The sequence below is a fragment of the Crinia signifera genome, chromosome 5 (assembly GCF_055691185.1).
Source record: "Crinia signifera chromosome 5, ASM5569118v1, whole genome shotgun sequence".
Lineage (NCBI taxonomy): Eukaryota > Metazoa > Chordata > Amphibia > Anura > Myobatrachidae > Crinia > Crinia signifera.
Window position 1 is genome coordinate 232,567,160 of NC_139221.1, and position 24,400 is coordinate 232,591,559.

The window sequence follows — 24,400 nt, forward strand, 5'->3', positions numbered from 1 at the left end:
TATGTATTTCTTACAGTCTGTATAATAAGCAAATAAACTGTATTTACTTGCAACACTCACAATAACATTATTGATGTTTTTACCTTTTTCCTAATAAATATATCTAGATATAATATGTGATTACACTTATATACTAAACAACTCAAAGTGCCATCAACATATACAAATAGAGGCATAGAGCGCAGTTTCAACTTTTCTTTATTTACAGTTTACAAGTCGAACAACCTAGATATACTCGCAGCACGCCTTGTACAAATAGAAACATTCTCAGGGCGCAGGTAACTGTAAAACTTTGTGTACATATGTACAGTATAAATGTACAGTATAAATGTTGTACAGTCTGCATATGTGATCTAATGATTTTAGATACAATTCTCAGATACACTTCTAAAACACTTTGATTCAACTATCCTTCTGCTTTCTTATTGGTTATTTACGTATCGATCCCATCCACTAATAGCCCCTCATTTATGGGTATATTAAATCAAGTCACAGCTGTAAATTCACAGTATTTGTGCTCTAATTTCCATTTGGACTATGGCAGATTTCTTAATGTAGTAAATATGGGTGTGTTTGTATTACTTTACTTGGAAAATGTACTGTAACTTTTTCATTTAGAAAAACAACAGTATTTCAGGAGAAAGAAAAACAGAATGAATGAATTATATAGGGCCCAAGTATTATCTTAAAAGACTTTGAATTGAAGTTTTAACTTTTTCTGAAAAACATTTCTATCTTGCTCAGAAAAATTTACTGAAAGTTAAAGTATGTGTCTACAATGGAAGTGGATATGCCTCTGGGTGGGGTAGGCTAGGGTTGGCTACAGGAGGGTGGGTTAGGTTTAGGCTCTGGGTGGGGTTGGGGTTAAACTGCATGAAAGGGATGTCAGGGTTAGGCTGCAGGAGTGGTGTGTTAGGATAGGGATTAGGGGTAAGATATAAAATACGTAATGGGATGTTTCTGGATTTTGACCATCAGGATCCCGTTGGCAGTGTTCGGGCTGTATTTTATCCTCTTCCCTTGTTGACACATACATTCCCTTTCAGATAAATTTCTTTAGTCTTATCACAGTTGGGAACCCAAGTGACAGAATTTCGTAGCCAATCTGCCCACAAATAAGTACATTATTCCAATATCAAATGTGTTGTACTTTTGCACAATTTTGCATATAGTAAGTGACTGAGAAAGTGTGTAAAGAACATTGCGTGAGAACAGGTAACTGCTAGTTAAACTGTCCTTTGACATGTATTCTCTGGGGTACATTTCATAAAAAAGGAAAGAGATTTAATTGAACATGCCTAGAAAGTAGGTATGCTCTGGAAAATTCATTCCTCTTAATGTCCAAGATTCTCATCACCAAGTGACACAGAGACAATCTGAACACATTACTAAAGGTAAGTAGCACATTACATACTGTAATTGTGCTTGTGTATTATGCCTGAGGATTGGTAAAAAAAAAAAAACAAACATGTAAGGATGTAGTAGAGGCTGCTGGTGATTTTAATCGCTTACAAGGAAGTCCATTGAGAACCATTATTTGAGTGCCATTATTTGGATATGTATTGACTTTGGGTGCACTATGGCATAAAAGCAGCTGGTGGAGGTTGCTGTCTATCTATCTATCTATCTATCTATCTATCTATATATATATATATATATATATATATATATATATATATATATATATATATATATATATATATGGCCAGTTTTGTTGACTCTGTGCATGTGCATGGGACTCATTATAAACCCTACATATTGCAAAAAGGTTTTCCCTGAAATAATCTGGATGTTTCTACAAAAGCAAATGGCTTTTCCTGAAGTTGGAATAAAGTGAGATAACGTTGAACTCCAGCATGGAAGTTCATTAACAACCCATATAATGAGCACAAGCTTTTTTTTTTACATTGCAGGTGTCAATTTTGGAGTTTTGGTTGTAAAACTGGAACAATCTCAATGAAATACTTTTAATCCCCTCAGAAGGAAAGTATCTATTATAAATACTTAGATAAATAGTGGTAATAATATAGGGATATATTGAGTTAAACCTTGGTTATTGAATACCAGAGGACAGAGGATGTAATCAGCAAGAGCTAAACAGTATAATCATTGTTACGATTATACAGCACCTTTGTTGAGTATGTACATTTTTCTCTGACATGTAGTTGAAGTTGTTATCTGAGTAACTGCATACGAACTGCCAGTAAAATACAAATCCCCTTAAGCCTGGCTTCTAAAAAATATACAAATCTTTAGAAATAAAAAAAAAAAAGATTTTTTTATTGTCAACTCAAAGACCTGTCCATTCTTAGCACAACATACATATGACTGTATGTGGTCTAACACCATATTGGCTTTACACATAAACGTGTCTTCATCAGCACCCAGCACAAGAAAATGAAAATGACTCAGTTGCTGTCAGTGCAAGCCTTAAAGGTCATTTGAATGATAGATATGCATTGTAACCATATTACATGGCAGATTTTCACAGCTATTGGAAACAGTTGCTACAGAATATAATAAGCAGTTATGCTTAGATGTTATTGTCAAGAGAAGTATGGAAAGTTGGCAACATGCTACCCAGGGGTGTAACTTCCAGAGACACGGAAGGCATTGGCTACAAGGCTCCAGTTGTCAGAGGGCACCAAGAAAGAAAGACCAGCCGGGGGTGGGGTGGGGGGGGGGAGTGGGGCTGCTGAACAAGTCAGTTTTGTCTTTAATCATTTCAGGGAGATATTCTACAGACACTCACAAATCCCCTTTGCAGCCCTCTTTAGCTGATAAGTTTTTAGAATGTGTGATAACAGAACAAAGTGTGTATATCAGTTCAAACTTTTAGGAATCACAGCACCCTATAGTGCAATGGTTCCCAAACTGTGTGCCTAGGCACCCTGGGGTACCTCAGGACACTTGCAGGGAGGGGTGCCTTGGGTTGGTGGACCAAGATCAATTCATATTATTTATGGTCAATGTACCAGGCAAAACCAGCGCTGGTGGCTGCCAATCATAATATATGTGGACAAACAGGAGCAAATCCTGTCCCTCACCAGATAACTGTGACATACTGTATAAACACAATGCACTTAATTAAATTTTTTTTTTCTGAATTTCTCGATAAGAAGCATTTGGCCTAGGGGTGCCTTGAAAATATGTTGATGCAAAAGGGTGCCATGATTCAAAAAAGTTTGGGAACCACTGCTATAGTGTCATGATTTTTTTCATGGTACCGCTAGGCCAAAAGTTTCCAATGGAGACATTTAGAAACAAAATCTACAATTAAGTAAATTGTGTTTATACAACATATTTAGCTCCAATTATGTAGTGATGGATAGGATTGATATATATTTTTCTATATATTTTATTATTTGCACAAACAAGTACTGGTTTTTTTTCTGTTAGTTTGACCATGAATAATTTTAATTAGTCATGGACATCCAATCCCAGGGGCGGATTGGCCATTATATTTACCGGGAAGTTTCCCGGGAGGCCGACATCAGTGAGGCCGAATAACAGTAAAAGATAAAGTGACTCCTCCCTGGCCATCCCTCCCCCCGTGTTTCATTCAGCAGCAGCGCTGCACAGTGCCCCGCTGTTGGATGTGGCCTCAAATCCTTCCACCCGCTCTCCATATAATAAGTCCTGCTGCGAGAGCTCCGGGGAGGAGGAAGCAGGACTGCTTTACGCTGCGGAGGTCGGTAGGAGGAAGTGGGGCTGCGCTGTGGTGGGCGCCGGAGGCAGGAGGAAGCAGGACATGTCGGAAGAAGGAAGCGGGGCTGTGGAGGAAGTGTTGCTGCTGCAGCCTCCAGCCTGTCATACTGTACGACAGGCAGCAGCAGCAGCGCTGGCAGCGTTATCTCCTGTGTAAGGAGGCTCCCCCTTCCCTCTCCTCCGCGCTGCCCTGTTGTCATTCTAACAGCTAGATATTACAGACAGGCAGCGTCTCCGGGTTCCCCCTCCTCCCTCCCATCAGTGTAAACACAATGCCACCTGACCTCTGGCTTCCTGAACAGGAAGTCACAGTGTGCAATGGAGGAGCCCAGCAGACTCAGAGCAGCAGCCACACTACAGAAGCACAGACTCGGGCAACAGGGGCTCAGGCAAGTCCTGGTGAGGATACCAGTAATGTTTGTTGGGGGGGGGGGTTGGGTTGTCAGCAATGTTTTGCTGGGGGTGACAGCAATGTTTACTGGGGGGTGGGGTGTCAGTAAATTATATTTGCTGGGTGGTTGTCATTAATGCTTTGCTGGGGGTGACAGCAATGTTTACTGGGGGGTAGGGTGTCAGTAATGTTTTATGGGGGGTTTCAGTAAATGATGTTTGCTGGGGGGTTGTCATTAATGATTTGCTGGGGTGTCAATAATGTTTCATGGGAGGGGGGTTGTCAGTACATGATGTTTGCTGAGGGGGGGTTGTCATTAATGCTTTGCTGGGGGTGTCAGTAATGTTTACTGGTTGTGTTTTACTGTGTGTGTGTTTAAATATGGGTCACTAAGAGGGTGTGGTACAGGGGTCCAACAGTCGGGATCCCGACAGTCATTAGCCCGACGTCGGGATCCCGACTGGCCGGACCCAGACAGCATGGTGAGCGCAACAAAGACCCTTGCGGGCTCGCTGCGCTTGCCACACTGCGGGCACGGTGGCTCGCTACGCTCGCCACCTATTCTATTCTCTCTCTATGGGGGTCGTGGACCCCCACGAGGAAAAATAGCCGCCGGCCATCGGGAACCCGGCTGTCAGTGTTTTGACAGTCGGGATCCCGACGTCAGGTAAATGCCTGTCGGGATCCCTACTGTTGGGACCCTGTCTGGCACCCCACTAAGCGTTGTGTAATGTAAACATGTAATGTAAACATGGGACACCACATGCTGTGTAATATTAATATGGGTCAGTATGTGCTGTGTAATGTGACTATGGGTCACTACGCGCTGTGTAATGTGACTATATGTCAGTATGCGCTGTGTAATGTGACTATATTTCAGTACGCGCTGTGTAATGTGACTAATGGTCAGTACGTGCTGTGTAATGTGACTATGGGTCACTATGTGCTGTGTAATGTGACTATGTGTCACTACGCGCTGTGTAATGTGACTATGGGTCACTACGCGCTGTGTAATGTGACTATATGTCAGTACGCGCTGTGTAATGTGACTATAGGTCACTATGCGCTGTGACATGTGATTATGGGATACTATGCGCTGTGTCATGTGACTGTGGGACACCATGCGCTGTGTAATGTGAATATGGGTAACTACACACTGTGTAATGTTAGTATGGGTAACTAGGCACTGTGTAATGTGACTATGGGTCACTACAGGCTGTGTCATGTGAGTGCAGGACACTATGCGCTATGTCATGTGACTGTGGGGCACTATGCACTGTGTAATGTGAGTATGGGTAACTACGCACTGTGTAATGTGACTATGGGTCACTATGCGCTGTGTCATGTGACTGCGGGACACTATGCTCTGTGTAATGCGAGTATGGGCCACTACGTGCTATGTAATGTGAATATTGGGCAGTATGGATGGTGTAATGGTTAGCATTACTGCCTCAAAGCGCTGAGGTCATGGGTTCATTTCCCACCATGGCCCTAACTGCGTGGCGTTTGTATATTCTCCCAGTACTTGCATGGGTTCCACTGGGTACTCCGGTTTCCTCCCACAATCCAAAAAACTTAACCCTAGAATGTCTGTATGTATGTACATGTCGTAGGGAATATAGATTGTAAGCTCCGCTGGGGCAGGGACTGGTGTGAATGTTCAAATATTCTCTGTAAAGCGCTGCGGAATAAATAATAAAATTAATATGGGTCACAGCGTGTAGTGACCTTTATTTACATTAAACAGCACATAGGGACCCATATTCATATTTCATTCTCCTGGAATTCCTGTCTCCAGGATCATGGTGCCCACACTGCTTGAGGACACCTCTATTGCACATGCATGAATCACCACAAAGCGTCCACAGCGGACATATTCCCAGTGATCTTTACAGCTGTGATGCTGGACCGGGGGAGAGGTGAGTAGAATGAAATAGGTGCAGGGTGTACAGTGTGAGTGGGGCCCCCTGGACCCAGGGGCCCATGTGCACTGCACACCTTGCACCTACAGGTATTATATGTAGATACGCCAGTGGATGGTGAGTGTTGCTGGCTGCTGCTGGGATCTGTGCTGCTGGGTTATGAGTGCCTTGCTGGGTGATGGATGCTGGGTCAGAGGTGGAACTAGCGGCAGTGCTAGGGGGCACCAGGCAAAATTTTGCCTAGGGCATGAAATTGGCTAGGGCTGGCTCTGGCTGTGTTGGGCTGCAGGAGGAAGCAGGGCAGCCACAGCCAGCAGCGGTGACAGAAAGCAGGCGCCCTGCTCCTCCAAGAAGAGCAGGCACAGCAAGCAGCACCAGAGGAAGGAGGACAGGGTGCCCGGGAGAGCCTGAATGCGGATGGTGAGCAAGGCATTCCAGCTTGCCCTGGGTGCTCCCCGACTCCAAGCTGGACACCCTGCACCTAGACTTCAGGTACATGATGCACCTGCGGCCAGTACCATACAGCTAACACCAGTCAGTGACATCCTGTACTGTGTATGCTTTCTGCCTTCATACACTGTACTGTACTGTGCTAATGAGTTCTCCCTATGCCGTGTGTATAAGCCCTATGCTGCATAACTATGCACAATAGCCTGCCGTCTTCATTCACTCTGCCACAATGCAGCTCACCTTCCCACCTAATGTGCTTGACTCCTCCCATTCCAAGGACTAGACCCATCCCTGTCTTCCCCTCTAACAGCCCCAATCCTTCCCCTCTTAAGCCCCTACCCCACTGAAGTCTGTGGAACCCCCACCAGGCAGAATGGTGCTTTGGGCATGACCAGTGGAGAGATTAGAGAGAGTCAGTCCTGCTCGCTGGAGTATTTGGCGCCATGTGAGCAGGTAACTGCCGCCCCCTGTCCCATGAAAGCCCACCTTACGAATCTGTTTGCATGGGCTGTGAATGGATGTGTACAGGTACACATCCATACGCATGTGGCCGTCTAGAGGAAAAATCATTTGATTTTTCACTCTCCTTTGGATGATTTTTTCCTCTGGTCCCTGGTCATCGCAGCCGCCATGTAGCCCAGGACTTACTCAGCGGCTGTGAGCAAAATAGCCGCTTCTTGTCGGGCAACGACGTCATTCGCCCACCGCTAGCAGGCATAAGCTTTCCTGAATTTTCCTGGACACTCCCAGCATTTTGTTGGGCACGCCCACCATGTGCACTGCAGGTGAGGCAGATGTAACATGTGCAGAGAGAATTCGATTTGGGTGGGGTTTTACTTCAAAGTGAGATCTATATTGCAGTGTAAAAATAAACCAGTCAGTATTTACCCTGCACAGAAACAAAATAACTCACCCATATCTAATTCTCTCTGCACGTGTTACATCTGCCCCCCTGCAGTGCACATGGTTTTGTCCATCTAAGAAGGAATTTGCCAGAAGGAGTGAACCAGAATAAGGCCCTTAGTGCAGGGTATAGAGGGATGTAGTGTAGTAATGTAGTGCAATGTATAAGGGGACTGTAGTGCAGTGGCGTAGTATGTAATGTAATACAGCATATAATGGGGGACGTAGTGCAGTGAGGCTGTATATTGGGGAACGTGCTGCTGTGGAGGGAGCATGTTAGTGAGACATTTGGGCAGCATGTGGAGAAATGCTGGGCACTTATTGCAATAACGTACTAACAGTCCTGTTTTCTTTAGTGGGGGGTAGTGGGAACGCCGGTTGGTGAGGGTCCAAAGCATATGTTTGAACCTGCTAGTTCCACCGCTGAATGACACACCAGGAGCTGCTGCACCTCCATGGGACATTGGTTAGTCTAGCCCTTAACAACAAGTTCACCCCTCTTGCTCATGAGCACACCCATCTTTACAAGGAACCGGGGACACAAAGTAGGATGCCCTTGCTTACCGGTAAGACAGTGAATGTGGATCTTGATGCTGCACCCATGCACACTTTACCAATGCTCTCTGTCCCCCACCTATTTCTCACACTCACTCACTCTCCCCCCATTCACCCCCACCCCCACTCTCATCCCCTTGCTCCCCCTTCCATCTCTTTCACTCCCCCTCTCTATCTCCCTTCCCTCTCACTCTTCCACTCTTTCGGTGTCTATCACCCAGTATCTCTTCCCCCCAATTTCCCCGTCACTCACCATCCTCTCCCTCTCACACACTCTCCCTCTCTCTCTTTCCTTTCTCACTCTTTCCCCTCCCCTACTATCCCCACCCCCTCTCTTTCTCTTGCTACCTCTCTCTCACCCCTGCTCACTTACTCACCCATCTCATGCACCCCCCCCTCACTCTCTACATTCTCTGTCTTCCCTCTCTCTCCCCACTATTTTCATGTCTCTTACTCTCGCCCCCTCTCTTTGTCTTACTCACTCTCCCTGTCCCCTCTCTCCCTGCCCATCACTTTTCCCATCTCTATCCCCCTGTCTCTTACACGGTCACCCCCCTCTATCTCACTCTCCCCTTGCTCTCTGTGCTTCACTGACTCACTCCCCTACCTCTCACCCACCTACTCTCTCTCCCGTCCCTCTGTCCACCTTCCCTAGCTACCTCTGTCTCTCCCAATCACCCCCTGCATCACCATCTACCTCTCCCCTGTGGCACTATCTCCCCATTTTTCTCTCTCTCCTGTCACTCAGGCTTTCCAAGACATCACCCTATCACCTGTTCACTGTTACCCACTGACTCTCCTCGTCATTCCCTTTGAGACTATGCTTTTGTTTTGAGGCATGTCAACTGTTTTGGGAACATGCACAACCCCAACCCCCCGCCCCCCCCAATCCATGTTATGGTGCCCCTGTCATTTTGTTCTGAATCCGCCCTTGCCAGGCCATGTATAGCGGCGGCAACACTGCACAGTGTCCTCTTTCTCCCCATACCCTGCAGTAAAAATAAGTCCCAGTGCTGCTGGATGCGGCTCCGCCTACTGTTATGCTGGCTCCACCCATTAATGATTTGCTGCCGCCCACATGAGGCCACTTCCAGAAAATTTCCAGGGCCACTTTCAGACCCCAATCCGTCCCTGTCCAATCCAAGTGCTTTGAGGCACCCCAGTTTGGGATCCACTGGTGTATATAGTAAGCTACAGCTTTGCTGTGGTGTCTGATACAACACAAAAAGTAATGCAAAAGTTGTTTTAAAGAAATGCACAAATTATTACAATAAAATGTTTAGGGTGGGGTTTATCAAAGCTTGGAGTTAAAATTGTGATTGAAAATTACAGAAGCAAATTGGTTGGTAATTATCTAACACAGCTTGTAACATGTCAGGCAAAATCTTATTCCTTGGTACAGTACTTCACCTTTATATCATTTGCAGACACTACCCAAAAATAAAGATTCTTTATTGCCACAATTAGTGATAATAAGGAATCTTTATTCTCCCGGATTTGCCATTGGGGAGTAGCTGGGATGTCAGTAAATGTGCAAGATGGAGCCCACTGGGACATTACTTTCTATTACACAGAAGTTGCTCTTGTGCTGCAGTTTATGGAAATTAGCCTAATGTGGGGTACACACCAGGACGATTTGGCCCAAAATGAGCCAATTTCGATATAATCTCGACCGATTGTATTTAAATTCGCCATGTTTTGGGCCATTTCACTGCCGTTCTGATGCAATCCCCATCCGATGTGTGGCCCCATGGGCCGTTTGGTCTTTTCTGAGATCCTACCTGCAGCAGGTAGGATCTGAGAACGACCATTGAAGTGGGTGTGGGTCACGATCGGATCGCGATCACATCAGGTGCATTTTCTGAGCAGGTCGTAGGCGGGTCCTAGGCACCGTCAGCTCGTGAGCGGGTCGTATGTTCCTGTAATGATGCGCTCACGAGCTGCATCGGGGTGGTGTGTACCCATCATAATAGTGCATTATCCCAACTTAATTTTATAGAAGTAACTCATTATCTTCAATTTTACTATTATAACCACTGGCAAAATTAAAAACATTTAGTCCTTCTTAGTCAGCTATAGTGGTGAGAAAATATTGCATACCCTAAGTAATACCCCTTTCAGACAGAAAAGTCTGAAAATCCTGGCAAATACACAGCATTTCAAATGCCATGTCATTTTGCCGGAAACAGCCTGACCCCCCTTCACACAGAAGAACAAATTACCTGGTTGAAAATTTCTACCCGGGAATTTGCTAAATGACACGGGTATTTCTTCTGTGTGAAAGGGTCAACCTGGGTCATAAATCCCGTGTCCTCGACCCTGGTCATTTCCAGGGTCGGAGACACGGGATATACAACATGGGTGTGCCCTTTCACACAGATAAAGGACTCGTGTTATTCACAAAATTACCGGGTGGAACTGTTTCTCCCGGTAATTTCGTTTTCTGTGTGAAAGGGGTATAACTGTTTTCTTCCAACAATCTACTTTAGGGTATAAAATAAGAGCACATAGGAATGCTATATCATACTTTCAAGGCTAGAAAAAGTCTCTATTTGACATGAGAACTTTGTATAAAAATGCGGTACTTATGTATTATCTGGGCTCCCATGTTAAATGCACCCCATTTTTTCATAACCCTACTATCCAACTACACATGGAGTTGATTTTATATAGTGTGGCGAGCGCAGCGAGCCACCGTGCCCGAAGCGTGGCGAGCGCAGCGAGCCCCGCGAGGGGACGCGTCTCATTAGAAAAACGGGAGCCCAGATATTACATAAGTACCAAAAATGCTGTTCCTTACTGAGCTTAATCATTTACCCTATAGATTGTAAGTTTGCGAGCAGGGCCCTCCTACCTCTATGTCAGTCTGTTATTACCCAGTTTGTGTTATCATTGTTTCCAATTGTAAAGCACAATTGAATATGCTGCGCTATATAAGAAACTGTAAATAAATAAATATACATCAAATAATTGGAGTGACAAACTTAACCAAGTATGTTTATTCTGTTTTTGTTCTGCTTTTCTGCTTCAGACTTTTATGGAATTGCTTCTCTAACAGAAAGGACAAAGTGATTGACAGTTTGACAGACAGGATTTTTAGGAGTGCTCTAATGACTTCATTAGCAGCTTTTTGACCTCCATCACATACATTCCAGTAGGACTTTATCCTAAATATTTGGGAAGATTTTTAACTGTTTGGAAGGAAGAGGGAAAATGGGCTAATATATATGGTTTTAAGCTTTAACCCTTTGCGTGCCAATTGAAATAGTCAATAAAATAGTTTATTCATCCTAGAGATCTGTGATGTTTACTTTGTATAGAATATATAAACTTTTTTTTTTTACACAACATTTTTTATTTTAATTTATATAACAAATGTGAGTGACACTGGCATTTTTAGTGGCTATTTTGTGCATCTCTCACAGAGATGTTGGCACTCAAAGGATTAAATATATTCCGCTTCCCAATTTGTATAAAAGTGCATAAATGTTGTAAACTTTTAGAAGGAATTTAAATTGTAACTTTTTTTTTATGCATTTATCCATAAGAGTCAATGATAATTGAAAATGCAAACTACCATCCAACTCCCATTCTTTTTGAGTCAAGTATCTGTCAAGAATATGCTTATAAAGCATGTGAATGACACTTTGTAAAATTACAAACACTTTGTATAATTAAAAAAAAATGAAGGTTTTAAATTGCATATCCACTTACTGATCATCAGCCTTAACAAAATACACATTGTGTGTGCCAATACCAAGGAAAGCTGCTGCCTTCTTCATAGAGTAGTGACACTGTTGAAAACAAAATAATGACTGTATACACATAAAAAAATAACAATACATTATCAATGTGTCTCATGAAGTAATGATTAATGCAAAATAATATATTTGGCAAATGCAGACTCATCAATGAATAGAAATATAAAAAAGTGGGAAAAAAATGTATATCTACTAAATTAAATTCACCATTTTCCAAAAATTGGGAAAAAATGCAGTATTTTTTTAATACAAAATGCTTCAAGGTACTTTGTGTTAAAAATGTTCATGTAAGCATATCTACAATCTTGACATAAATGTCTGCCCTTGTCAGATAGGAATTTGACCTTGCTGTATTTTGAAGTGAAAACTAGTTTTTAAGATTCTGTTATAATAACAGCACTTTATAAAATAATATTATAAATAATAATAATAATAATAATAATAATAATAACAGTGATAATAATAATACATCATTTTACAATGACTTTTATTTGCTGCATTTTATTAAATTAGACCGCTTTCACACCAAATGTCGGACCTGGGATATTGCCGGGTTGTTAACGTAATGACCCGGGTCGAGGTTCAGTGTGAAAGCACAGGGGGCCAGATTCTCTAAGCTTCAAAAGTGATAAAATAGAGAGTGATAAACAGCCAGCCAATCAGCTCCTACCTGCCATGTCACAGACTGTGTTTGAAAAATCTCAGGCAGGAGCTGATTGGCTGATAACTCGCGTCAAGCAACCTGGCAATTCGACCCAGGTTGTAAGAATGGTTAAAATCGGGTTTCTCTCTTGTGTTTAATGAAAATGTGCAAGACCCGGGTTGGAGCAGGGTCCAAACCGTGAATGAAAGCGGCATAATAAACATTAAGGTACTTGTTTCCTAGCACGGCCACCCCGATTTCCATCGGGGTGGTCGTGTCTGAAAAATTGCGTCGGTCACATCGCATGCGATTTGGTCGCATGCGATGCGACCGACGCGACCGACGCAAATGTGAATAGGGTCCCTGGGACCCGATTTTACATTGGATTCAATGTAAAATATTCCCTAGACCCCCAAATTTAACACCGTAAACCCCACCCCACGATTGACGTGAACCCGAAGCGTGGCAAGCGCAGCGAGCCCGCGAGGGGCGGCGGTGCGCATCCTCCGACCTTTTCATTCCCCTACTATCCACGTCGGCGTGGAGTTGAGAATATAAAGTGTGGCAAGCGCAGCGAGCCACCGAGCCCGAAGCGTGGCGAGCGTAGAGAGCCCCGCGAGGGGACGCGTATAACTTCACAGGTATACGCGGCCCCTCGCGGGGCTCGATGCGCTCGCCACGCTTCAGGCTCGGTGGCTCGCTGCGCTCGCCACACTTTATATTCTCAACTCCACGCCGACGTGGATAGTAGGGGAATGAAAAGGTCGAAGGACGCGCACCGCCGCACCTCGCGGGCTCGCTGAGCTCACCACGCTTCGGGTTCACGTCAATTGTGGGGTGATGACGGGGCCATATATAATGTGAAATGGGTCATATTGGCCCATTTCACATTTTTTTACTATGTGAGATGGACTTAATCAAGTCCATCTCATCTTGTGCCATTATAATGGCACAAGACCGACGCGATGCTCCCGATTTCAATGTTAAAAATTATTTTAACATTGAAGCCATGGCAAAATCGGGGGAATCGCGTCGGTCGCGTCGGGGCCAATGTTAATGGTCCCGACCGACGCGATGCCCGCGATTTTTCCTTTGCCAGCAAAATGGACCTGATTTCAAAGGAAATCGGGTCCATCGTGGGCATCGTGTACCTTAACTTAAAGGTACACGATGCCCAAGATTGTGGCCGTGCTAGGAGACAAGTACCAACATTAACATATAGGTTAATTAAGACAGAATCTAAACTTTTATAGGATGTCGTCTATAAAACAATTTTCATTGGATTTGTTATTAAAAAACCTCTCTCTCTCTCTCTCTCTCTCTATATATATATATATATATATATATATATATATATATATATATAGTATACTGTATATAACTACACAGTTTAGTTAAATGTATTACTGGCTTGAATAGTACAAGCATCTCTTATATTATATGCAAGTAAATACAGAACATAGCATTTGAGAAACAAACAAAACAAGAGGCTGACTGTTCAACTGCAAATTTGGATCCATATACTAGTAGACTACTGATTTTCAAGCACCTGATGGTCCCGAACCTCTTTTAATCCTAACACATCAGGTCCTGTTGGAATTTAGGCTATGAGAGGGTTTAGAGGCTATGGTAAGGAGCCACTGTGCAGGTGGAGAAGCCACCCTGTGGGCAGGGGGAACCACACTGCAGACAGGGAGCCACATAGCAGGAGCATAGGGAACGCAATGGGACGGTCTTTCAGATGGATGGAGGGGAGAAGGTGCAATGTGGCGCATGGGACATGTTTGGAGGGGGGCCAGAGGGGCTGTCAGCTCAAGGGGATACCATTCATAATCCGGAAAAACAGGTTATCCGACACAGTGCTGGAAGACAGAGTGCTGGCTTATCGGTGGTCAACCTGTATTAGCCAATTTTTAGCTAAACAATAAGTTACCTGGCTTGTTTACTAAGATACATATGGCTTCACATCTACAGGATTTAGAGAAAAAAACTGTATCTGGGACAGGGGAAATGGGATAGGTGAACGGAGAGATGCTATGCATTAGGTAATTGAATGTCTAGCAGAGGTAAATTTTGATGGAGAAAGACAGATAAAAAGAAGATAAGCTATACATTTTGTTACACACAGCATGAAAATTGTAATGTGCTGTACTGTATCTTGTCACTTGCTAAAATAGGCAAAAAGTGGACATGCAGTGAAATAAATTGACTTTGAAAAAGTTGACAAAAAAATTGATATTTCATAGTTTAAATAAAACTTCAAATAACTCATATATTCTATAAAATAATATATGAATTCACAAACATGCAAATGAAATAATATACTTTTTTATTATAATAAAAAAAAAAACATTGTGTACAAATTTAAAAATTGCTTATAATTTAGGTATGACTTATTTATTTCACTCTACAATATGCATTTTACATAGCTCGAATTAACTATGTATGCCTATTAGCTATATGTAGATCTATCTGTATATGTAATCAATCACTTCTAACTTGTGAGAGGCAAGCACAATTATGTCATACTTGCCGACTTTTTTAAACTCCTCTCCGGGAGAAGCCCGAAGCAGAGTTAAAGGGGGGCGGGTAGAGGCTTAGTTTTGGGGCAGGGTGCAGCTGATGTCACCAAGCCCTGCCCCCATGACTGGCTGCAGCATCAATTTGCGGGTCTGTGGATGGGGGGAGGGGCTAAAATGACGCAAAATGATGTGAATTGCATCATTTTAGCCCCACCCCTCCCCGGGAACCCGCAAAATCGTAGTTTTAGACCGCGGGGAGAGGGGGAGCAGGGGCTTTGGTTACAAAGCAGGAGACTTGCCCACCTTCCCGAGAGGCCGGGAGGGGGACCCGATTTGCGAGACCCTCCTGGCCATTTCGGGAGGTTAGGCAAGTATGAATTATGTGCATTTACTAATAACAAATAGATGTGAAGGGAAGCAACCACTTCCAATTAATAATGCTTAATTACAAATATATGTATGATCGGAATGTCACAAAGAAACTTTTCACTTGTTGACATCTAACACAATGAAGCATAATAATGTATTGTACAGGGAAATAAAGATTACATACAGTCTATAACAAAATGTATCTTTTCAATATGTTCATTCATGAGCTCATTTAAATACATTTAAATAAAACGAATTCACAACATTGTCTGAACTGTATTTCCCTGGAGTATATATAATTATTTTCTCAAGACAAGCCAATATGTTTTCTGGAAAACCGGTCTCTCCAAATTTATCATAGAACAGGATCATAAAATGTTCATTACAAAGCCATTGTTTGCCTAGCTTTTTGTTGTACTTTTCTCCGAAATGATTATATAAAGTCTGTTTCATAAATATAAAAAATCTCTTTGAATTGCACAGACCAGGCTGTTAGCTGTATGAAATATTTAAAGGATCTGTGTGGCATTCACTGGCATTTTAGAAACACCACTTTAATAATAAATATGTTTCCTTTGAATTCATGCAGTCTCTTTCTGTGTCCTAATTTTATACCCTCTATTCCCGATATTTTTGCTTAGAAAATGTAATTGTTAAAATTATACTGTAACACTAGCATGGGTGTATTTATAATTGGTGCAATGTGTGCTGTGCATATGGGGGAGATCGAGGGGGAGCCACATCACACAAACAGAACCCATTTTTTTAAATACTTACCATCCGGAGTCTGGCTGCAGCGGAGGCTAAATAGAATCAGAATCGGCTTTATTGGCCAGGTATACTTGCATAAGTAAAATTTGGCCTTTTGCCATTGTCCCGGAGATTTACGCATGCGCAGTAGGGTCTGAGTGTTCTAGTGTTCAAACCCTACTACACACTGCACTTCTCACGACAGAGAGGAGGGGGCCCAGTTGGCAGAGGTTGCATACAGGTCTCCTCCTCTCTTAAAATGCCCCTGAACACTAGTAATAGGTTTATTGAAGCTAAATATTTTTCTATTGTTTTGGACTTTTATTTTATATCATACAAGTAAAAATTGGTGTACAATATTCACATTACATTGTACAATAGTGTCCGTTACTCAAATTACACTGCACAGTAGTACCCCATATACACATGATACCACATAGTTGTGCTGCTTATACATGTTATGTCTCACAGTACACACGTTAAAGCGCCTTATACAAGTTACAGCATAATAGGACTCATCCTCATTAATACTCCTCTGCATTTCTCTACCTCCTCATTTCTCATCACCCCAGCTATCCACACCACCACTGGTTGCCTTTAGTAACCAGGTGGCGAGCGAAGTGGAGCGAGCCACCGTGTCCGAAGCGTGGTAAGCGAAGCGAGCCCGCGAGGGTCCATTTGGGACCATTCTTCCAACCTCTCCTCCCCTGTGACGTCAGGAGGTCCCTTAGCCCACTTCAATTTAGACCTAACCCTGGACACATGGCAAGGGTTCTGAATTACTAATTACTTTTAGGGGACTGTTCACTCACCGTGTTCTTATGATTTACTTTAAGCCAGTTATCAAACAATTAATTTACACATATCTGATTCCGATTCATTAGTATATTGAAATCTGCTATACAGTACATTGCCTCTGAGCCAACCCCCTATCCAAAGCATTCTTTATATAACAGAATCAGGTACTTATGAGTTATCCGGGCGCCCGATTTCTAAATCGGGTCGGATCGGGCACATCGCATCGCATCGCATGCGACCATCGGATGCGATGCGATGCAATGCGATGCGATGACCCGATTTTTCCATAGGAATCAATGTTAAAATGGACTGAGTCCATTTTAACATGGAATTCAATGGGAAAAAGGGGTCCTTTTCATACCCCTACTATCCAAGTGGGCATGGAGTTGGATATAAACCTGTGGCGAGCGTAGCGAGCCACCGAGCCCGAAGCGTGGCGAGCGTAGCGAGCCCCGCGAGGGGACATAGAATACCGTCCCCTCGCGGGGCTCGCTTCGCTCGCCACGCTTCGGGCTCGGTGGCTCGCTACGCTCGCCACAGGTTTATATCCAACTCCATGCCCACTTGGATAGTAGGGGTATGAAGAGGACCCCTTTTTCCCATTGAATTCCATGTTAAAATGGACTCTGTCAATTTTAACATTGATTCCTATGGAAAAATCGGGTCATCGCATCCGATGGTCGCATGCGATGCGATGCGATGCGATATCGCATCGCATCGCATCTGATTGTATGCCTTAACTTAAGGCATACAATCAAAAAATCGGGCGCCCAGATAACTCATAAGTACCCAGAATCACTTCTATTATGGTTGGATAATGGGGGAGGCGAAAAGAAGGGACTGCAGGAAAATTCAAGTGTATTCATATTAATAGCATGCCCTTTATCAGAGACGATGTATTCAGCTGATTTTCTAGCTTCATATTTGCTTTGCAGACTCTGTAAAGTTTGAGAGCAGTAATCTCATCTCCCAAATAACTCCATGTACAGCACAAATGTGGACTTCCATTTATTCAGCTCAATGTGTAATGAATATACTATATTCAATCTGTTTTTTTTTTTTTTTTGCAAGTCTTCACTGGAATTATATGTCAAGAAATGAAAATTACCTAATTTAATTCCAGTTTAATGATACATTTTTTTTGCACACAGTATTGGCAATTGGAGAATGTCACCCGGTTGCCTGTAGCTACTGTACTTCTGCTATGTTCTCAGATTTTTGTTTGTGACTCAGAGTAAATCAGAGCAGGTACAGACAGAGATGGATTCAATTATTTCACTAGAGATACAGGTAATATTTTGTGCTGCTGTGGTAGGCAGAGGAGCTGTAACTTATATGTACTGTATAACGGTAGTGGGAGCTTCAAGAATCATTGATTTAGGAGTCAGAATTTAACAGTGACATTCCGTAAAATGTTAAAATAAATGAAATACTCAAATTATGTATTGTTCTATACAGATACTGACAGACAGGTGTGGGGCATTAGTGTTCTGTTTTCAAAGTTATCCATGCAATTCTCTTGGGGTCCCTTTGTATTTCGGTAGATGGGAAAGTATACATATGCTGCCTGTATCTCAGCCAATGCTCTTAAAGGGACATGAGGAATACATTCACAATTTGTTGATATTGTTGGAAAGTGCCTACCCTTGTAAGTGGGATTGTCAAAGGGCATATGGGTATGTAGGTAAGTTGCCGTCAGATGGAATACTGATTGACAAAATCATCACAAATCCCTACAACCAAATTCAGATGGACATTGGCCGTCATTCTGATTTGATGGCTCTCCAGCACGTTCACACAGGGGAGGATGGTTTGCAACTGCGCATGGACATAAGCATTTATGCACACGTGCAGCTGCTTTGTGCGAGCGGGCGTGGTGAATTGATTATTTGACGGCCCGTTCGCACCTAGCAATGCGGGTGGGGGGAGCGTGTGGCTGCACACTGCAGTCGCGCCAAGCATTTCATGGGCGTTCCCATGAAACCGCTGGGTGTTTCCATGGAAATTTACTGGTGACGCAGATGTCAATGGTGGGCAGCTGGCATCAGCAGATGTCAGCTGCCCGCCCTCTTCCCATACAGGGGCACTACAGATCTAAGACACCAGGGAGTGTTTTAGATCTGCGAGCGCTAGAGGAATCATTCAATGGTCGGCGACCATCGAAAGTTTTCTGCGTTTAGATGACCCACAAAGCTGCGAATTTTACAGCTTTGCTGGTGAACCAGAATGACCTCCAATTTACCGACATATACACAACGCCGACAATCGAAACACCGGCAACATGAAAATACCAACAAGTAAAACACCATCAGGAAGAAAACAGCAACGCAACCACAATGCCGCCAAAATAATGATACAAATAATACCGAATAAAGTTTTTCATGATTTTTTTACAACTAGTGGGCTGAGCATAGTAAGGCACTATGGGGCAGATGTATTAAGCCTTAACAAGAGATAAATGCAAGGGTAATAAGGAGAGATAAACTTCCAGCCAATCAGCTCCTTACTGACTTTTTTCAAACACAGCCTGTAACGTGGCAGTTAGAAGGTGATTGGCTGGATATTTATCTCTCCTTATCACCCTTGGATTTATCTCTTGTTAAAGCTTAATACATCTGCCCCATCAGAAGCAGGGCGAGGAGATGTGGTACACTAATACGGTGTCTATGTTGACATTACAATAGTGTCGGTATTTTAACATGTTTGGCATTATGATCATGTCAATATATTGACTGCAGGCATTTAAACAGTCGGCATTATGTATGTGTTGGGATATTGGCCATAGGTATTTACACCCTGCCGGTATAACTGTGTCAGTCAAGTAATTGTCAGTTATTCAGTTGTAGGTAAACTGATCCCAGTGTGTGTGTATTTATAATTACCAAAGATGTATTATCAGTACATATCGCAGCTGGTAGTCAGGGGCGCATCAAGAGAGGAGGAGGCCTGTGTGCAGTATTTTTCCAGGTCCAAAGCAATAGACTGTGGGGCCTGGGGACTGGGTTTACTAGGATGGGACTAAGTAAAAACCCGAACCCGGACACGACCCCGGAACGGACATCAAACTCTGCATTCTGGGGCTTGGAGTGTCCCGGGCGGGTGGGCGTAGTCTTGTCCAGGGGGATACCTGTGATAGCTTTTACCAGGGACATGGGGAAGGGGCGATTACAGCCTCTCTGTGTGTTCCGGACAGTTCCGCTTTTTGCTACATGCCTGGACCATACAGGAAGCCTTTATTCTCCCCCTGCTCCTGTCCTTGGTTACAGGTATCACAGGCAGCCACCCTGGACAGGACCAGGGGCGTAACTATAGCACCGCAGCCCCCGCCACCGCGGGGGGGGGGGGCGCTGTGCATGTGGGGGTGCCGGGGGATGCGGTGCATTAGGTCAACATCATTAGGTCGACATGCAGGAAGGACAACATGACTGCAGGTCAACATGCAGGAAGGTCAACATGACTGAAGGTACACATTGGATAGATGGACAGGGTGATTAGGTCGACATGTTGAAGGTCGACAGTCAAAAGGCTGACATGGTTTTTTTTACTGTTTTTGTGCCGACAGGTGGTATTTCATGCCCTACCATCCACTAGGGCATGGTGGGAGAGTAAAATAGTGTGACCGAAGCATAGCGGTGCTACGTTTTAGTGTTTATGTTGACTCTGTTGACATTCGGGTCAAAGAACAGTGAAAAAAACAGTGAAAACCCCATGTCGACCTTTTGACTGTTGACCTTTCCCCTGTCGACCTAATGATGCTGTCAACCTACCCCATCTTGACCTTCAGTCATGTTGACCTTCCTGCATGTCGATCTAGTGTTGTCGATCTAGTGCTTGTCGACCTAGTTGCTGTCTACCCAATGTGGTGTGAAAGAACCACACCTAATAACCAGGGTCACCCTCTGTATAATAGGCAACCCGGGTCTAGTGTGAAAGTGGTGGGTCGTAGCCGGGCTAGACCCGTCTTTGAGTTTTGATGAAAGCGGTATTAGTGTGCAACACCCCCTTCCCCCCCCCCCGCCCCAAAACTCAGTAATATACATCAAAGGACACAGGTGTCCAAAACAAACATGTATCTGACAAAGGGGACAATAAGTCCTTATCTGGTGGGCCCATTCTTGACATAACACAATAGTTATTCTCCCATTCTATCCCATATACCTTGTGAGATGACATAACATCTGAAAATCCAGGAGACAACATTGCACATTGTGACCACTTGTGAGTATCGGTACAGTAATAACCAGTTGGTGAGAATATTAGGGGGTACATTTACTAAATCTTCTAAAATTGAAGAATCCCATCAGATTCTGTTAGTCATTTCTTTTTTGCATCATAGAAAATGATACAGACTCTGATTGGCCGCTATGTGCAATATCAACTTTTTTCAGGTTTAGAGGGTGTGGATCATTTGGGCTACAGTGGGCTAGGTCAACAATAACAAAAGATTAATACAATGAAAAGGTCGACATGGAAATGGTCGACAGAGAAAAAGGTCAACATGACGTGTTCTATTTCTATGTTGTGAAGTAAGAACAAGTCAGTTAAAAAAAAAATCATGAGAAATTCATTCCGACCTTTTCATGTGTCGACCATTAACCATTTGACATTTTGCTTGTGTCGACCTAGACTATGTTGACCTTTTTCGTGTGTCGACCTATTGACTGTCGACCCATTGACCGTATACCAGTTATAGAAGCTTTAGTAAATGTATCCCTGTGTGTTGGATGGCTATAGTCTACATTTCACAAAAGGACTAGAACTAACAAACTTTTTATATTAACAGGTTATGGAACTTTATTGGTTGAAGTTCCTCAGTCACAGCAGCGTATTTTCTACCTGTGATCAACTTTATCATTTGGCATAGTTTCTTCCTTTCCTATCTACATAAAGGGGTCACACATAGACACATACAGTATATGCACAGGGGGCCACAAGAGACACACATGTATACAGGGAATCACATACAGTATAGTCCAGTATGGCCAGTATGGTGAATTTTAGCTGAAAGCAGCACATACAAACACACAGATTGACCATTATCAATAAATTAACTCATGAACTCAGTGCTGTGAGGCAGTAATGCTAACCACTACTAAATCTGTGCTGGAAACCCACTTCCAGTGCGGTGGACAAAATTGACTAGAAATGATTGGAGTTTAATGCTACTGATTTATATCATATATTTTAGGGGGATGCAGTTGAAATCCCGGCGGTTGAAATCCTGAATACCACCAAAATACCTGCACTTTGTCCCTCTGTCGGTGTCCACGACACCCATAGAGGGAGAATAAATTAGTGTGCCGAGTGTAGCGAGGCACCGGGCCCGCTGCGTGGTGAGCGCAGTGAGCCCGCAAGGAGGGGGGCGATCCACGCCCCCCCTTGTCGGGATTTCGGCGGTTGGGATTCCGGCGGCGGGATTTTGACCGCCAAGACTCCAACCACCTGGATTTCAAACCAATTCCATTTTAGGAACGAAATAGGCCTAGGTTACATGATTTTAGTTGTTTTTATCTGTTTTTAAGGAGATCCAGAAAAAGAAAGCCCACAACTGAACCCAAAACAATTAAGCAGGGCACACATTAGGCAATATGTACCCAACACAACATCTCTGGCAATGGGACCCAACAGGGGAGCCAGTAATGGCTAGTGCATACAGACTTGTCGATGCCAAAAACGACAGCGGGGGCCATGCTGCATTTGGCAGCATTGTCCTCGCTATCAATGTCCTCCAATTGAGCTGCATGTAGAGCCAATGGAGGATGTCATGGTCAGCAACATAGTGTGTACACACTGGACGATTTGAACATTTTGTCATTCTGAACTGTTGGAGTCAGCAAAATTGCTAAAAAAATTATTTAATGTGTGCCCGGGTAAAGGGTGGTCTTGCAAAACCGAAACACAATTTAAAACCAAAACCCACACGCGCAGGGACTGTACACATCTTTATTCTATATACAGTATAGTACCACAGCCTTCAATAGATAATGGTTTTTATATTTTTTGTTGTTTGTTTATTTTTCACTAGTCAGTTGATAGTAAAATGAGAAAGACAAATCATCAGGTGAGCACTGTACCTCTTCCGATGTAAACATGACCAGCCGGGGAGCAGATGACAGTCCATACTCTTTTATGTCAGGACAATATTTGTACCTTGCTAAATTGACTGCATACATATTGGACACTGAGCCACCTGGAGACAAAAGCAAAAATAAAGTGGTCACTATTTTTTGTTTTTCATAGGTATTCAAAAAGATTGACCCATTGAACCCCCTACAATACACTGTACCACACTACAGATAACGTAGACTGAGAGGAGTCACTCTGGTACTTAAGTTGATTACCTTTATTTTGCTAGCCGTAACTAGTAGTAACTTACCTGGACTAAATATACCATCACCTTTCTTCCAACCTAAAAACTCTGCCATTTTTAACAGAACAGCCTCTTCAATTAGAATAAATACAGGGGACACTTCATACGTATATCTACAAGAAAACACAATGGATGTGGTAAATAAAGGAAAAATTGTTGTAATGTTTGCTGCATGAAAGAGTTAGAATGCACCTTATTATATTCTGGACTAGGGATTAGTTATTATAAAGAAAAATACTGTAGATTGTGTATGTACTAAAATATATGCCATATCCACAATGGCTTTAAATTACAGAATAAACACATCTTCAAGTGTCCTTAACTCCCATCAGGCATCCCATAGTACTACTCAATGGCTCCTCGCTGGGGTTTATTTACTAAGATGGGAGTTCTACAGTATTTAAGATGGGATATTGCTATGGGCAACCAATCAGATTCTATCAATTATTTTCTAGAAGGTACGAAATAAATAAGAAGTAGAATCTGATTGGTTGCCCATAGCAACATCAATTCTTCAAAAGTTCTCCCATCTTAGTAAATAAACCCCACTGAGGCAAAAGGATTCCATAATGGATTGAGCTTTAGATATTGCATTATTGTAGGAATACTACCTACCTAGAAGAGCTGTATGAAAACATGGTGGATATTAAAACTAAACATAGGATCTGATTTTCCTTTCTTAGCAAAGCAAAAAAGCATTCAAATGGGTAAAACCATGTTACACTGCAGGGGGTGGAGGTGGAGGCAGATGTATATTCAAACTGAAATTCAAACCAAAATCTAAATTGCAGTGTAAACATAAAGCTGGTTTGCCAACTTTTAAAGCCTCCTTTCTGGTGTACATGTGATTTGCATATTTTGCCCCGCCCACCCTGAAAAGCCGCGAATTGCGGCAATTTACGGGGGGCCGGGAGGGGTACCTATTTTCAGGAGCTTCCCAGCTATTCCAGGTAACCCTGGTTTAACATGTACAGACTACATGCAAAAGCAGACAGTATTTACCATGCAGAAAAACAATATAAAAGTATTTGCGTCCCCTGTATAGCATTCCCAAGGATGTGTGCAGGATGATCCTGCACACATCCTTGGGAATGCTATAGGATCTGCCAGGATCAGAGGTGATGTGTGACAAATTGCATGAACCTGGTGGAAGAATGAGTTAAATGGGCACTGTACAGCAGCGAAAGGGGGCTGTGAAGACGTGATTCAGCACAAATTGTCCCCTTGGCTGAACCACGTCTACACTATAGTGAGTGGT

General features: G+C 43.2%; 1 protein-coding gene across 3 annotated transcripts in view; it reads right to left on the reverse strand.

The window, feature by feature from the left end:
• GADL1 (GAD like acidic amino acid decarboxylase 1) overlaps positions 1-24,400 on the reverse strand; it is a 241,942-nt gene that overhangs the window by 132,180 nt on the left and 85,362 nt on the right. For 2 of the 3 annotated variants that reach the window (XM_083188646.1, XM_083188647.1), the window contains 3 exons: positions 23,149-23,255; positions 22,847-22,962; positions 11,644-11,723 (listed from right to left, as the gene is read on the reverse strand). In XM_083188646.1, the coding sequence (XP_083044772.1) occupies positions 11,644-11,723; positions 22,847-22,962; positions 23,149-23,255 (303 nt within the window). Of the gene's footprint in view, positions 1-11,643; positions 11,724-22,846; positions 22,963-23,148; positions 23,256-24,400 lie in introns of those variants that run through there. The other variant, XM_083188648.1, reaches the window with a different exon arrangement.